At 47.1% G+C, this 17,133-nt stretch overlaps 1 protein-coding gene across 4 annotated transcripts in view; it reads right to left on the bottom strand.

The window, feature by feature from the left end:
- The window catches only part of SYNE2 (spectrin repeat containing nuclear envelope protein 2), a 282,344-nt gene that overhangs the window by 9,356 nt on the left and 255,855 nt on the right, over positions 1 to 17,133 (bottom strand). For all 4 annotated transcript variants that reach the window (XM_042943457.1, XM_042943458.1, XM_042943459.1 and 1 more), the window contains 9 exons: positions 16,483 to 16,645; positions 8,748 to 8,935; positions 8,076 to 8,226; positions 7,586 to 7,768; positions 6,058 to 6,195; positions 4,539 to 4,733; positions 2,353 to 2,635; positions 1,749 to 1,817; positions 686 to 825 (listed from right to left, as the gene is read on the bottom strand). In XM_042943457.1, the coding sequence (XP_042799391.1) occupies positions 686 to 825; positions 1,749 to 1,817; positions 2,353 to 2,635; positions 4,539 to 4,733; positions 6,058 to 6,195; positions 7,586 to 7,768; positions 8,076 to 8,226; positions 8,748 to 8,935; positions 16,483 to 16,645 (1,510 nt within the window). The remainder of the gene's footprint in view (positions 1 to 685; positions 826 to 1,748; positions 1,818 to 2,352; positions 2,636 to 4,538; positions 4,734 to 6,057; positions 6,196 to 7,585; positions 7,769 to 8,075; positions 8,227 to 8,747; positions 8,936 to 16,482; positions 16,646 to 17,133) is intronic.

Genomic DNA, 17,133 nt, shown 5'->3' with positions numbered 1-17,133 from the left:
GCATACCAAGGACTCATGTTGCCCGAGGAAACCATAATGAAGAAGGAATGGTCACTGTTATAAACAACAACAACGAACCACACATGGTAGTAAAAATAGTAATAATCGTAACAGTGACCACTTCTAAGGGCCTTCTTTATACATTCTTACAAATCAACACAGACAACAATTAATGGAAAGTAGGTTTATCCTCAGGTGAGGAAGGCTTACGGAGGCAAGGCAAAGTGCTGTGGCCCCAGAGCACTTTATTGGTGGGGTTAGGAATCAAACCTATGTCTACCACTGTACATGGTCAAATCTTCCTGAATACGAAGTCACAATGTTTTGAATAGGATATGCAGTCAAGATGTAAACAGAACACAGTTTGGGAGCAGCTCAGGAAAGCCAGTATGTTGCTTCTCCATTATTTGCACGGATGACTGACTCAACAGTAATAATCACTGCTGCATCATGTTCATGTACACAAAGATCGTTCTTGGCCAGAAACCAGTCTTTAACTCTAGTATGTTTTGCCAGGGTTCTAATGATGTATGGACGGCTCAGCAGGGATACTGTCATCATGGGAAAACCAGCTCAAAATCCCCCTTGAAAGTGAGCACACGCAGCATACACCAATCTCTCTCTCTCTTAAGAATTTCAACTACTAATGCACTTGGGTTATATTCTCAGTGCAGTCGAGACTTACATAGGCTGGTTTATAGGGAGTGCTGGAATCTGAGGGGATGGTTTGTACATTCCTATCACTTCCCATTTGTTTGTAGCGATGCTTGGGGCAGGAAGGGCTGTCAGGAACATGCCATGAGTGGTCCTCAGAAATGGATTTCCCTGAAACAAAACACAGCAAGTGACAGTCCATTCTCTCCAACCAAAGGATTCATACTTAGTTACACAAAAAAAGGTCATGGGTAACATGGCATCAGGTTATAGTATAATATGAGTTCTGCAGCTTTCCTTGCAAAGCATGCACATTTGCAAAATGTCAGTACGCCCCAGAAGGGAATGAAATGAGAGTCATGCAACTGAGCAGCATTGTGCCTTCACTAGATGGGTTCACGATGGAGCACAACAAACACAGGATTTTTTGAAGATGAATGGTGTTTTGGAGCCGGGCATCTAGTGGCGGGGACACTGGCAGCGAGGCCAGGTCAAAGGGCCAGAAGGACTGAAGACCTCTCGGGAGTGAGGGAGAGTGAACGTCAGGATGGACCTGGGGGCCAGAGGGCCGCTCGTGGCGCTACCCCACCACTGCACATGGCGACAGGGCAGGGAACATAGGTTAGAACTGCAAATCAAGGAAAGGAAGGTTTCTTCTCCTGTGGCTAATGCAACAGTACTTTTACCCCTGCCCACCCATCCTCTTCCCAGGAAGCACCGTAAGCAAGGAAGGAAGGAGTTCCAAACCAAGCCACCGTGAAGAAAGCTTGGTCTATGCCGAAGAACTTCAGTTAGATGGCGGGGGGTGGGGGGGGGATTAAAGTTTTAAAAGACACCATGAAGAATTCCCTTCTGCACAGGCCTGAAGGGCAGGAGAAGGACAGCATGGAGACTGCTCCTGTCTGGGCGGGGTTCTGTAAGGAGCACACAGGTATGTGTGAGTACGGCAGTGTAAATACACCATGACACAAGGACCGAGGCGCATGGTGTCCACAGAAGGCAGAGGTCAGACATGACATGGGAGCGAGGTTTAGGATGCAGTGTTCGCCACAGGAGGCTGCCATGTTGAGACACATGCACGGTCAGGGGCCTACCAGAAGACGCTTTCAAAGTTTTTGTGGTCATTTTAAGATAGGCCTCAGGATTTTCAGGGATTTCTACATCTGAAAAAGAATAATGTCATTTTCCTCACCGCAGGCATCTGTAGATGAATGCCCAAGTATTAAGTTAAAACAGTAGAAACATTGTCAGCTGGGAGGAGAAGAGTAACTACCTTCGATCTGTCTTATTAAAAAGGTTTAAAAAACCGAAAGGATTTTTTTCAGCCGACTCTGGACGGTTTGAAGCCGTTGTGGGAGAGGGGGGAGTCCACAGAAAGAATGGAGACGATCTACCAATACTCTGAAGAACTCAACTGAAAAGTTCACTGAAGAGCCTCCCAGACAGCCAGAGCCATCAGAGAATAGCCTTAATGTCCCCAGGTGAATTTCGTTCCTTTTCCCCTTTCATTCCACCTGTCATAGGAATGAGCCACTCTCAGGGAAGTCAAAGTGGGCAGGACAGAACACAAGAAGCCACAGAGGTCTGGGTCAGCCATGAGCTGGACTCTGGGTCATCCAGAGATGGCCATGTTGCTACAGTGCTAAAAACATAACCAAGTGGGTCAATGTCAAGGGCTCTTGAAACAGGGGCTGTTACCTGATAGTGCACTGTAGTATGGGCCTTCCTCATCATCTTCGTGAGAGGAGGAACCCCCCACGTCACCTGTGTGATCCCACTCCAGAGGGATGGAGTCCACGCTGACGGGGGTCTCACAGCCAGACCGCTCGGGCCCCGGCGCCGGGGGCACCAGATGACAAAGGGACTGAGGGGAAGAGGGTTCCTCGCTCTCTCTCCTTTTGCGCCAAGAGTCAGCCTGGATCTCTCTGGGGTCCTCCATGTCCGTTTCATTCTCGGAGGCCTCTTTTTCATCTTCTAAGCCCTAAAGTGGGGATGTCCAGTTTTCAGAATGAACCACATTAGAGGCTTGCAGCTGTGAGGTGCACGGGGAGTCTGCCTTGTCTGGCAGTTCCTGAAAATGGCCACTGCCCACGTTTCTGTGGCCGCTTTAAAAAAGAATCGGGTTAGGTGCACCTGGGTGGTTCAGTTGGTTAAGCGTCAGAGTCTTGATTTTGGCTCAGGTCAGGATCTCACGGTTTGTGAGATGAAGCCCCGTGTCAGACTCTGCACCGGTAGCATGGGGCCTGCTTGGGATTCTCTCTCTCCCTCTGCCCCTCCCCTGGTCACTCTCTCTCAAAATAAGTAAACTTAAAAAAAAAAATTTTTTTTTAAACAAAAAAGAATCAGGTTCCCAGGGCCTAGTTGTGATTATTCTAATTTAGACGCTTTAGTGTGAGGCCTAGAATCTGTATTTTCGGCAAAGCCCAGCCTCTTTCCTAGGAGAAACCTGACATTTGATGGTCTAAGTTAAACAACTTTCCCTAGAAGATAAGAAAATGGAGGCCAACATTTTATTAGTGGTTAATGGCAGGTTTCTCCAAGAATCAGAAAATTTTAAATAAAAAAAAAAAAATGTAAGGCCATTAAGAGTATTCTGGCTAAGATTCACAACTTCATGACTGTATGTACCAGGTTCTTTCTTTCTTACCCCTCAATCTTATTGTTCAGGATACAGAACCTTATTCTTCCTATGTTGTAATGCCTTGGTTTAAGAGAAATGCCTAGAAACTGCTATATTTAGAAATAAGGAAACTGTATGGTGATTTTTAAGGCTATGTCTGATGAAGAAATAACCATCAAGTTAGCCAGTTGGAGACACAAAAAAGGAAAAAATGGCCAGTTGTGTCGCTCAATATGGTTATCATGAAAGCTTCTGGCACACAAAGGCAATGAACTTTGAATAGTGGCCTGAATGCCACCTCAACTTCCCAGAAGGTCCCTCTGTCAAGGGAAACTTCACAGTTGCTATGGGAAACTGGTGCTTTTGTCACTTCACAGGTGAGAACAGGGGTGCCTGGGTGGCTCAGTCGGCTAAGCGTCCAATTCTTGATTTTGGCTCAGGTCATGATCTCATGGTTTGTGAGTTCGAGCCCTATGTTGGGCTCTGTGCTGACAGTGTGGGGCCTGCTTGGGGTTCTCTCTCTTCCTCTCTCTCTCTGCCTTTCCCCCTGCTCATGCTCTCTCTCTGCTTCAAAATAAATAAATAAACTTAAAAAAAAAAAGTTCAAAGGTGAGAAGAAGGCACCAGAAAGGCGCAAATACTAAAAGCTCCCGACACTGGGGCGCCTGGGTGGCTCAGTCGGTTGAGCATCCGACTTCGGCTCAGGTCATGATCTCACAGCTTGTGAGTCTGAGCCCCACGTCGGGCTCTGTGCTGACAGCTCAGAGCCTGGAGCCTGCGTCTCCCTCTCTCTCTCTCTGCCCCTCCCCCACTCACACTCAGTCTCTCTCTCTCCCTCTCTCAAAACGAAAAACTTTTTAAGGCTCCCAGACACTAAGAGGAAAAGGCCAACACATTCCCAAATTAGTACCGTATGCAAAACCAGAACACATATCCGCATATCCTACGGGTGCTGACACATGTCAGGAAGCCCTGGGCTGAGGAACACACAGAAAACAGCTGAGGGGCGCAAAAACTTTCAGAAATGCCGTCCCTTCCATCGGGTAATGGGAGCCCCCAAGTTAAGTGTGACTCTGGAGTAATAAAAGCAGAAACAGAACTGTTTTGCTCTCCTTTTTACCATAAAGTACGTCACAGCTGACCAGTACATAGGTTTCCAGCTCTGTAAAAATTTGGCCAGCCGTCAAGTGTGCGCAGCCCATTCGGTGAACTGTCAAGTTTGCGCAGCCCGGAGGCGCTCCGCACGAGCGTGCGCTCCCCTTACCGGAGCGCGGGAGGTCAGCCGGCGGTGGAACCGCGAGACGCGGCCGAAGACCTCCTGGCAGTAGCGGTGCAGCTCCTCCAGCTCGTCCTCGATCAGCACGGCGTCCAGGGGCTCGCTCTTCTGAATCAGCTGCTCCCCGAACACGATGAGCTGATCGATCTTGTTGGTATTTAACGTAATTTCCTGTTGGAAGCCCTATTCAGAATAGGAGAGAGGAACGATTTCAAAGAAGGGAAGTTTCCCTGAGGATCCAGACGATGTCTACTTCGTTCCTTCACCCAGGACGCGAGCTTCATCGATTTTTTTAACAAAGCGACAATAAAGATTTAGATAATTTAAAATGACTGTAGGGGGGCGCCCGGGTGGCTCAGTCGGTTGAGTGTCCGACTTCGGCTCGGGTCATGATCTCGTGGGTTGTGGGTTCGACCCCTGCAATGGGCCCTCCGCTGTCAGCACAGAGCCCGCCGCCTCCTTCGGATCCTCTGTCTCCCAATCTCTCTCTGCCCCTTCCCCGCATGCACTCTCTCTCTCAAAAATAAATAAACATGAAAAAAATAAAGCGATTGTGCGTATTTTTTCCCTCTCCCTTCTGGGCACTGACTTTTGCAATTAAAATAATTCTACACTTGATCTTAGCCAAAAGGCCGAGAAGCAGTTACAATTAAAATAATTCCAAAAGTTTGGCAAGGACAGACATCTACTGCCGTTGGGTGTGAGGGCAAAAACTTGTCTTACTGACACTGAGTGGAAACAAAATTTCTCATAATAAGCCACCCATGGGCATTTGGTCCTGCTGACCCAATAGTCACCGCATTGGTGCCGTTATATTAAGGAAGGCAAGGGGCGCCTGGGTGGCTCAGTTGGTTAAGTGGCCGACTTTGGCTCAGGTCATGATCTTGCAGTCCCTGAGTTCAAGCCCCGCGTCGGGCTCTGTGCTGACCGCTCAGACCCTGGAGCCTGTTTCAGATTCTGTGTCTCCCTCTCTCTGACCCTCCCCCGTTCATGCTTTGTCTCTCTCTGTCTCTAAAATAAATAAACATGAAAAAATAAATTAATAAATTAAAAAAAAAAAAAAAAAAGGAAGGCAAATTTCTATTTTTCAACTTCTTTTAAAAGCCCAGGAGGGAATTACAGGGAAATTAAAGCGAAATGCACATATTTGAGAGAGCAGAAGAGATCTGTTCATGAACCCGCTCTTGATACATATGTTCTTCCTGCCACACCCTGCACGTTGCACTCCGACTCAAGAGCTGGGGAAAGAGCACCTTGTGAAGTTCTGTTTGGAACCCCGTGGATGATTATAAATGAGAAAGAATACAGAGCCTCGTGCCAGTGGCCCCTCGACTGTAAGGAACAGTATCCTCTCTCGTGACAACCCTGTGGGACACAGGTGGGGTCAGCCTGGCTGCTTTGACAATTCTGGAATGTGCTCTCAGGGTGTCAGGTGAAGTTTGTGCTCGGCCGGCTCTCCCCTGCAGAGGTGCGTTCTCCCGAGAGGGGCCGTAGGTGCAGGCCTTACATTCAACTGGCGCATCTTGTCGTCGGCGTCGCTCTCCGAGAAGTGCTCCACATTGGTCAGCTGCAGGTCCATCTCCGTGAGCCACACGAGAACACTCTCCCGGGTCCCCTCGAATTCTTCCCTCTGGTTGGTGAAATGCTGCGGAAGAGAACCGGGTGTTTGGGTGGATGGCAGAAGACAGTTCAGCAAGGTTACTTTGGGCCAAGACGAAAGGGTACCCCAGGAGACCCACAGGGCATCAGGGGGCCAGTGTGGGGTTGGGAGCCCGGGCTCTGCTCCTGGCTGTGGGATCACAAACAAGTACCCCAACTTCTCTGAGCCTTGGCGTCTTTGTGGGCAAGTGAGGGTGTGGGACCGCAGATTGCGACGTTTCGGGTCCTTTCAGCAATTCTGTAATTCTGCAAGTCAGTGATTTTCCCAACCTGCCCTTTGAGGAACGCCCTCAAAGTCCGGGCCAGGCACCTTGCCTGTTTTTACCTGTTAGCCTTCTGTGGAAGCTTTTGCTTAACAGAAAGATTTAGTAGCTTAAAGATGGAAAAGTACGGATCTCAGGGTTAAGCCTGGCCTAGTGCCCCATTTGCCTTCACTGAGGTAATCCTGAATGTGTGCCCTCAGAGAAAGAAGACCCAGATTTATCACCTCCAATTAAGGATGCCTCTTGGGTTACCACCTTAGAGATGGGCAGCCGATTCTCAGACAAACAGCATTCAGTGCCAAATGACCAGTCACAGTCAAATCGGTGGGAGATAAGGAAATTAATGCATGGGGGTTGTCTGAAAACCTAGCCCACTCCTTCTTGAGGGTTTAAAAAAAAAAAAAGCCCAGATTTTCATCATCTTAGAATGATTTCAAGAATGTTCTGCCCTGAGAACAGAAGCAGGGGTTAAAATTACTTGCTGCAGCCATAGACCACACTGGCCCGGTCAGTTTGCAACTAGACTCACAAAGGTTAACACCCCAAGCCTTCCACATTCCAGAAATCTCAGGTGAATGCCTATTAGATTTAAAAATCCAACCCAACCTTTGAGGTTAGGTCAATGTGCTCTGAAATTCGGAGGATAATCACTGCCCCCAAGCTCCACAATGCAGAGGGGGCTCTGTCTCCGGCTCTCACAGTGCAAGAACCAACGGGACACACAAAAACGGGCAGATGGGCAAGGCGGGGCCTCTTTCCAGGCTAAGAGGCACCTTTGCCACACCGGGTAATGGCAGCGGCCCAGGCTCTGGGCAGTCTATGAGCCAACGTGTAGGCCTTCCGGGTATCCGGAATTGGAAAAACGATGTGCTTGTTACCACAACTCACATAACCAGGCCCCGCCTAAGAAGCCTATTCTTGGGCAAACAACCTCTTTAAAAAACATGAATGCTGGCAGCTTCGGCTTAAAGCAAAGGGAAGGCCGACTGGAAGAACGTTCAGGTAGCTGAGGCCGGAAATGAAGTCTACCCATGGCTTCGCTCTAAGCCCGATACCGCACATCGCTTCTCCCTGAAAGGCTACAAGTAAGGCAGGTGATGTAGACAAGGTTACTCTGAGTCTCCGCAGGACGGCCGTGACCCGCTTCTGGAGGTTGTCCCAGCGCTGGTTGCCCTCGTGTACCATCTGCTTCAGCTTGCTGGCCGTGTCCGTGCGGTTCTCCCGGGCCAGCCGCCGGTACTGCTTGTTGATGAGCTCCAGCTGCGTGAGCCTCTCGTGGATCTGCCGCTGGAAGGCCTGCAACACACGGGCCGCGTCAGTGCCAAGGCACGCGGGAGGCCAGCCCGCCCCCTCCCCGAGGGCTTACCCCCCCAGGCTGAAGTGGCGGCGGAGAGCCTGCTTCACCTGCCCTGATGCTAAAGAACGGCCTCTCAAGTTCACCGCGTGCCGTGTCTTGCCCGGCAAAGCGGACTCAGCAGCTGCCGGCAGGCTGCGGACTGCGCCGCCCTGGCCAGAGGTGGGGGGAGCCAGCCCCTTAAGGGAGTCACTTGAATTGCCCAGAGGCTTGATTCCCAGGAGCAGCGGGCTGGAGGGGGGCCCTTACCTCGAACCTCTTCAGCTCTTCTTTGGCATTTGTGTACAACACCTCTGAGGAATTCGGGTAGGCTGCTGTCCTCTCGGCTGACTTGAGCCAGTCCTCAAAGCGGGAGTAATCATCTAGAAATTTCTGCCACAGACGCCACGTCTCTTCGATTCTGATAGGAGGAAAGCACCTCAATATAAGCCAGCCATTTCAACCATGAGCTTCCATTTTTTTTTTCCCCCTCCCTTGATGGGCCCAATTCCCGACACCCCTCGCACTGGCACTGTTTAGGGGAAGAGACCCTGATATCCCTCTTCTAAGAAATAACCAGGAACATCCCCTTCTCGGTCAGGTCACCTTCTGTCTAGGACTGCCCTTCAGAGTTCCTGAAGTTCACAGAGGTTAGCAGGCAGGAGACAGAGCTCCCACTACTTTGTGGCTAGGGACACAGAGGCACAGTGGCCAGCATGGTTACACCTCAAGGCCCAGGACTGCTGGGGAAAGCTGTTGCCCTGATTATATTTTTTTCTTGAATAATTCACTTCATGAGCACTGGTCACACCTACTGAGCCTTCTCTGCCAACAGCCTTGGAAGCGGAGTGAACAGAACACAGCTACTCTTCCTGAGATCAGAAGGATGCACGGAGTCTGGCTGACCATGTTCAAAACGTTTAGGGGTAGCTCATTTCTTACTTCATTCGCCGTTCCATTGACATGGCGCAGATGTTCCTCCAGCGTCTGTCCAGGCTTCTGGTGGTCTGCTGGATGGAGTCACACTCGGTCTCATTGGCACAGGCATCGGAGTCGTGCAGTAGGACATCGCAGATGTTAAACACAGATTCCACACCTGCGCTGTGTTGTTCGATGTCTCGCTGCAGGTCCTACGGTTGTAATAGAGCAAGGAGTGTCTTGAGGTGGTGGTGGTGGTGGTGGTGGTGGAAAGATTGGCATCAGAGGATCTTCACTCCCCTGAGACCCTCTTCTAGCCCAGGGGGCACAGGCCTCATGCACGTCCACCTTGGGATCAGTAACAATGACTACATCCCCCTCACCTCTGCACAACCCTTGTGCCGTAGCACCCGGCAAAGCTTCAACACTGGCAACAACGGGATTATTTGTTGAACTGGCTAGAGGGGGTAGGAGATCAAAGGGTACCCTCTTCTGAGAGCCCACTGGCCCACAGACTCTGGGGAGGCATGGCATCCACCCAATATCACCAGACCACAAGGGACTCCCATTTAGACATGGCTCCTGGGAGGTCTTCCTTCGGAATCTCTTCAGAAGGACCTAAAACTTCAATAGAAACTCTTAACTTTTTATGGGTCACAGAATTCTCGAATCTACTGAGACCTTTGGGCCATCTTCACACACCCCCCTCCCCCAAATAATGCATGCAGATGTATGCTGTCCACAGCCTCTCCATGAGCCCATTCTATGGCTCCATAGCCCCAAAGGAAGAGTCTGGGAGTAGAGACTCCACTTCCCCAACTGATGGGGTCTGAATGAGGGGGCAGGGTCTCTCTGGAGTCTTGTGCCAAACAGTGCTACAGTTCCTAGATTCAGCAAAAAGAGAATTCGTGAAGAGACAATGCATGGTTATGGGGAAAAATGGAAAACCTGTTTAAGAATAAACACAGCTTTGGGGTGCCCGGGTGGCTCAATCGGTTAAGAGTCTGACTCTTGGCCGTTGAGCGTCCGACTTCAGCTCAGGTCATGTTCTCACGGCTCGTGAGTCTGAGCCCCAGCTCAGCTGTGCCGACAGGTCAGAGCCTGGAGCCTGCTTTGGATTCTGTGTCTCCCCCTCTTTCTACCCCTCCCACACTCATGCTCTGTCTCTCTCTGCCTCAAAAATAAACAAACAACAACAACAAAAAATTAAAACACAAAATGAGTCCGACTCTTGGTATCGGCACAGGTCACGATCTCGTGGTTTTGTGAATTCGAGCCCCACCTCAGGCTCTGTGCTGACAGTGTGGAGCCTGCTTGGGATTCTCTCCCTCCCACTGCCCCCCCCCACCCCCCGCCCATGCTGTCTCAGTCTCTCTCAAGAATAAATTAAAAAACTAAAACAAACAAACAAACAAAACCTCTTAAAAAAAGAAAAGTATAAACACATCATTTTCAGGTATTGCCCAGAGAATACTTCTGCACACCATGGGAGGGCCGGAGGAGGGAGAAAGGAGAAAGGAGGAGCCTGTTTATTTTGCATTCTGGATGAATTAGGCTTCTCCAGGTATCTAACTTCTGTGGTAAGTGAAAACAGACCACGCTGCTAATCTCAGTATCCAAATGACATTATGAAGAAATAGCAAAGACAAAGCTAAATCAGCCACTGTTGGCGTAAGTTCCCCGGGTTAAACAGGAGAGATTATTTTATAAACTGCCTGCCACTGTCTACAGAAAGGCAACATAAAAGTTCATTCTGGGTCACCTCAATTATTTAATCGTTTTGGAAATTACTATTAGATAAGACTAATATTTTCTTACTTTTCTTCTGATAAATGTACAATTTTGATCATTCTCTGCTCAGGTGGATATGAAAGAATAAAACGTTAATGCTCAAACCACATTTTAAATCAAGCAGTTTAAAAAAAAATTTTTTTTTTTTTAAATTTGAGACAGGGAGAGAGAGAGAGCACAAGCAGGGGAGAGGGGAAGAGGGAGAGAGAATCTTAAGCAGGTTCCACACTCAGCATGGAGCCCAACGTGGGGCTTGATCCCACACCCTGGGATTGTAACCTGAACTGAAACCAAGAGTTAGTCACTCAACCGACTAAGCCTCCCAGGCGCCCATAAATTAAACAGTTTTTAACAGGATCCTAACTGATTAAAAATGAGCACAATGAATTATATTAAGAAAATGTGTTTTCTAGAGGTGCCTGGCTGGCTGGGTTGGGGGAGCTTGTGACTCTTGGTACTGGGTCGTGAGTTCGAGTCCCATGCTGGGTATAGGGATTACTAAAAGAAATAAACTTAAAAAAAATAAATAAAAAGACAGCAGAGGGTGCCTGGGTGGCTCAGTTGGTTAAGCATCCAAGTCCTGATTTTCGCTCAGGTCATGATTCCATGGTTCGTGAGATCAAGCCCCGTGTTAGGCTCTGTGCCTGACAGTGGAGAGCCTGCCTGGGATTCCGTCTGTCTCTCTCTCAGAATAAATAAATAAACAAAACACTAAAGAACAAAAAAAGAAGAAGAAAGTGCATTTTCTAGTTTGCACTCTATGTGTCCTATGAAGAGCCATGTACAGGGTGATTTTTTTTTTTTTTTAAGCTCTGCAGTCCAGGACAAGTGGTGGAAGTCTTCCTGGGGTCCATGCAAGTACCAGCTTTCAAATTACTAGGTTTAAATAGAACTCAAGCTTTAAGAATTCTCGCCGGCTCGCAGAATTGTCATGGGCTTCCTAAAATGTATTGGCACTAGTAAATGTCTCTTTTGACTTCATCAAAATAATAAGGAATCCTAACATTGGTGTTATATGAGTAATAGTGGCAGTTTTATTTAAAAAAAAAAAATTTTTTTTTAACGTTTATTTATTTTTGAGACAGAGAGAGACACAGCACGAACAGGGGAGGGGCAGAGAGAGAGGGAGACACAGTATCTGAAGCAGGCTCCAGGCTCTGAGCGGTCAGCACGGAGCCCGATGCGGGGCTCGAACCCACGGACTGCGAGATAATGACCTGAGCCGAAGTCGGACATGTAACCGACCGAGCCACCCAGGCACCCCAATAGTGGCAATTTGAATTGAAAAATGGTACCTGCCCCTGACCTCAGCTGGTAGGGTCTGGTTGAAAATTACTGAAAAGGTCTAGTCTATGGATAAATATGAGGGCTGCATATTTTAATAGACTATTTGCAGTTTCTCTACCTTATTTGTTCAGCTTATATTGAATAAAATGGTGATAGAAAACTAACACACAGGGTGAATGGGAGAGCAAGAAATGAGCTCTGTGATAGTTTATAGACGACTATCAACATTTTGGTTAACCAAATTGCAAAAATTTTCAAAATTTCCAAACCAGACATTTAAAACATGGCAGCATGATCTACGGATTATAATATGCACTAGTTACTTGGTAAAATATAAAGTAGTGAAGCATACTGAAAAAATGCGAACCATTTAAGTGCCAAACGAGGGATATGTTACAGACTAAACCAATCCCACCACTGATTCCCATTGAGGCACGAACATGCACAGTAAATTAGATTTCAAAAACTGTGTAAGTGCGATTTGAAGAAGGGGACTTAAGAAACAACACAAGATGATGTAAAAGACTTCTGCCAATGGTTCTGGAAACCGTTTGCGTTGTGTTTCTGTTCCTGAGCAGGTGACCAAGAGCACTGAAGCTGAGAAAGAGTGTAACAGGGGTGGGAGGAATGAGGAGGAAGATCCAAGGTAAGAGGTCGGGGAGAACACGACCAGGAAGGAGGAGAATACAAAAGGAACTAAAAAGATAAAGGGAGAAAAGAAGAAAGTCAGTCTCGGGGTGGGGGTGGGGGGCAGAAAATCACGTGGGGTGGGGCTCCCATGGTGGCTCCAGATTGACTCTGGGGGGAGGGGCTTGGGTTGGCAAGCCAGTGGGGCAGAGTGGTCGTGGCTTGTGGTTTATGGAGGTTGGTGTTTAGCTGAGTTGGCCTGCTGGGAAGGGGGCTACTGGTAATCACAGAATGGGGGGTACCTAACAGCACCGGCTCCCCATGTTAGCATCTGGCACCCCATGGTGAACCAGGGAGCCAAAGAAAACAGGAGAGAAATGCCCAAGGCTTAATGAAAGTGGTTCATGTTTAAAAGTGTCACAAAGGTTGCTACCACTTTCTCTGAAGATGATCTATGCCATAGAAATAACAACGCAACCCTCATTGTTTCAGGAGTTCTGCATAAGAGAAACAAAAAGGACCCTGATACAGTTGACCTCTTACCCAGGGTGCTCCCCAGAACACTGCAATGAGGATCTGGAAAGCACTTTCGCGGGCTTGAGGGCTTCTGCAGAAGGCACTACTAGATGATGCCAAACTTTTAGGTCTTATTTCTGGAAACAATCATGCAACTTATTATACTTAGTGACAGAAACTCAAGTAAGGTTTTTTTAACAGCCCACATATAATTCTTTTGTGTGACACATTTCTGTTTTTCGTGTTTTTGGTGAAGGCTTTAAGGTCTGGTTTTGGTATAATTTTTTTTTTTAAACAAAAATACTAAAAGTTTGCTCAGGACATGGGTGGTAAGTGGAATTTTGAGTGCCCAAAGATAACCATGCCCTTGTCCCCAGAATCTGTGAATACGTTGGGCTACATGTCAAAGGAGAATTAAAGTTGCCAATTAGCTGACCTATTATCCAGGTGGCCTAGTGTGATTAGGGTCCTTAAAAGTGGCAGAGGGAGGTAGAAGGGTCAGTCAGAGGGAGGAGGGACTGTGAAGGAAAAGCACAGACAGATGCAATGTTGCTGGCTTTGCAGATGGAGGAAGTGGCCATGAGCCAAGCAATGTGGGCGGTCTCCAGAAGCTGGAAAGGGTAAAAAAAAAAAATGGGTTCTCCCCTGCGGCTGCCACAAAGAAATGCAGCCCATCTGACACCTTCATCTTAACCCGGGGTCACATTTCTGACCTCCAGAACTGTAAGATAATAAATTGGGGTCTAAGTTGCTAAATTTGTGGTAAATTTGTTAAAGCAATCATAGAAAACTCCTACAACATCTAACTTCCTTACAGTAATGGTAGTCCTAAACACCAACTCTTTAATTGGCTTTGGATTACTACGAGATAAGAATTCCTTAATGGTGATTCTGAGTTCTGTGAAGAGGGAAGCTTCAAATCAACCACAGTGAAATTATGGACCATTTCAATACAGGACCAAACAAGGCCTGGAGGATGGCAGCTGCTCCAAATTGTATCCTTTGGGGGATACAGTCCTTGCAATTTAATGTTTTGGCACACTCAGGTTTATAAAACATTAACACACATTATTGACTCCTGCCAAATTTTTCCTTTTAAAGGAAAAATATACTCAGCTTCTGTTTATCTGAAAAAACTCACCACTCAGGGTGAATTGCTATTTGCAAGACCTGTCTGTAAAGAGACTGTTCAGGGAATTTATCTTAGCGGATCAAACTTGCAAACAAAGCTGATAACGTCCAGTAGCTGTGACTCCACTGAGAAGGGCATTAAAATCCGTTCAATGTCCATTAACATGGTACTTCTATCAGTATTCATTTCTCCACAAAGCAAAGACAGCATTGAGATGGTCTCCATGAAAAAGACATACTTAAATTTCTGAGGCTAAGTATTTTTACTTAGTAGCATTGCTAAATGATACTAAGTTGAAAGTCAGAGAATAGGCATTGTTTAAACAGTAATAGTAATAGACCGAATAAAGATCTAAGTCAAGAGTAATGGCTCTATTTTATGGTAGCATGAGATGTCACTTATTCCCGTTAAAAAGACTGACTTGAACTCAAGGGAATTCGTCATCAATTTATCATCACCTTCTGCCCTCGAATCTAAGAAGTTTCAGCCCTAGTTCTTTCTCTAAGAACAGCTGTTACCTGTGGGTGAATCTTCCTGGTGAGCTGACAGGTAGCAAACACTAAGACTTTGGAGATAATGTGAAGAAAACATATATGAATCTGAGAACCTGATGACAACCATATTGCTTATATGGTCAAAACAGAATCTACTCACAGGTCTGAGAAAAATCTATGAAGGTGAAGGAAAGCTACTGAAAGGATAATATAAACTTAATTTTTTTTTTAAATTTTTTTTTCAACGTTTTTTATTTATTTTTGGGACAGAGAGAGACAGAGCATGAACGGGGGAGGGTCAGAGAGAGAGGGAGACACAGAATTGGAAACAGGCTCCAGGCTCCGAGCCATCAGCCCAGAGCCTGACGCGGGGCTCGAACTCACGGACCGCGAGATCGTGACCTGGCTGAAGTCGGACGCTTAACCGACTGCTCCACCCAGGCGCCCCAGACTTAATTTTTTTTTTAAGTAGGCTCCACACCCAGCACGGAGTGCAGTGCGGGGCTGGAACCCATAATACCGAGATCAAGAGCTGAGATAAAGAGTCGGACACTTGGGGCCCCTGGGTGGCTCAGTCAGTTGAGCGTCCGACTTCAGCTCAGGCCATGATCTCGCTGTCTGTGAGTTCGAGCCCCACGTCGGGCTCTGTGCTGACAGCTTAGAGCCCAGAGCCTCCTTCGAATTCTGTGTCTCCCTCTCTCTCTGACCCTCACCTGCTCACGCTCTCTCTCTCAAAAATAAAAATGAACATTAAAAAAAAACTTTTAAAAAAGAGTCAGACACTCAACTGACTGAGCCACCCAGGTGCCCCAATACAAACTTAATTTAATTTAATGTCTTTTTTAGAGTTTATTTATTTTGAGAGAGTGCAAGTGAGCGCTGAAGAGGGGCAGAGAGAGAAGGAGAGAGAATCCTAAGCAGGCTCCTCACTGTCAGCACAGAGCCTGATGCGGGGCTCAATCTCATGAACCTCAAGATCATGAGTTGGGTGCTTGGGGCTCAGTCGTTTAAACATCTGACTTCGGCTCAGATCACGATCTCGCGGTTCATGGGTTCGAGCCCCGCGTCGGGCTCTGTGCTGACAGCTCAGAGTCTGGAGCCTGTTTGGGATTCTGTGTCTCCCTCTCTCTCTGTGTCTCTGCCTCTTGTAGTCTATCTGTCTCTCTCTCTCTCTCTCAAAAATAAACATTAAAAAAAAAACAAAAAAGAGTCGGACGCTTAACTGACTAAGCCACCCCGGCATTTTAAACTTAATTTTAAAAATAAAGACAAGCTCCAGGCACTGCATAGGAGAATAAACTTGTGAATACGAGCCCATGGAAGTCAGGAAAGTGAACTTGATAAGTCAGTGACATCAATGAGCACCCACCAGGTTAGTGTGATGTTAACACTGGCAGGACTCAGTGGTTTCACACTGTGGAGTTTCCAAAGTTGGCGCTGAGGGTATGTAACTGATGAGAGAAATGTACAGAGTACCGAAGGGGCTTCCTAAGCATGTTGTTTATCATACCGTTCCCCCCCCCCCCCACCATCAGTTGTATTGTCCCATGAAAACTTTTCCTGGTTAAAAAATTTATTTTTCTTTCAATTCATTGCCTCCCAAAACGATACGACCAAAAACAAAACAAAGATCCAAGTTTAAAAAAATACATAAGCAAAAAACCTCATTTACCGCTAAGACCTCTTTCTCAAACACTGATCTCACAAAGAGGTATGTGAACGTGGTGGCAGAGGGGCACTCAAGAAATGTCATCTCACACATACAAGGACATGGACACTGGTCAGTTTTCTCTGGAAAAACACACCAATATTATGAAATGTGAACACGCTAAAAAACTCAGCCACTACGGGGAAGGTCTGAGTTAGCAGATGTCATAGGCACCTATATGCTGACAAAAGTTTGTTTGCCCACCTGCTGCTCGGCGAGCCTCTTCTGGATCTCTTGATCATCACAGACGTCATAAACAACAGGCTTAGAGAGCTCTGACTCAATTCGAGCCAACCAGGTGCGAAGGTTGCTCATGTTTTTGTCCAACTGCTGAATAAACGCAAAGGTCTCCTTCAGCTTCTTCACCCTAAACATATTTGCAGGAAAAAAAGGAGGTTAAAAAAAAAAAAAAAAAAAAAAAAGCCCAACGTTGAGTGGTGAGAAAAACAAGGTGTCACAGGATAAAAAGCAGCTTATGTTGGTTATTGATTTTATAGCAGGAACAGCTCTCACGTCACGGATAGGAGTTTTCACAGAATATGTGACACTTCACAAATTGCTGGTCTGGTTGATTTTCAAATGCACTATGAATTAATCCACCCCTACAAATATGAAGTCCTATCTTTCCCAGTGTAGGATCCCCTAAGACCCAGTACCTCTTTCTAGGGCTGCAGAGGACAGAGGAGATGCTATCCCCGCTCTCTCTAGGTTAAAACAACCACGCTGGATTTCTGTCCAGTTTCTGTCTTGGGTATGCCTGAGATCGCGGCGGTCAGGGACATTCCCCGATGGTTTAAAGACGTTACGTGCCTGGCTCGCTTGATGATTATCCGGCCCATGATGACGCTCGTGGAA

Source organism: Panthera leo, chromosome B3 (genome assembly GCF_018350215.1).
Source record: "Panthera leo isolate Ple1 chromosome B3, P.leo_Ple1_pat1.1, whole genome shotgun sequence".
Taxonomy (NCBI): domain Eukaryota; kingdom Metazoa; phylum Chordata; class Mammalia; order Carnivora; family Felidae; genus Panthera; species Panthera leo.
This window is presented reverse-complemented; position numbering and strand designations above follow the sequence as displayed.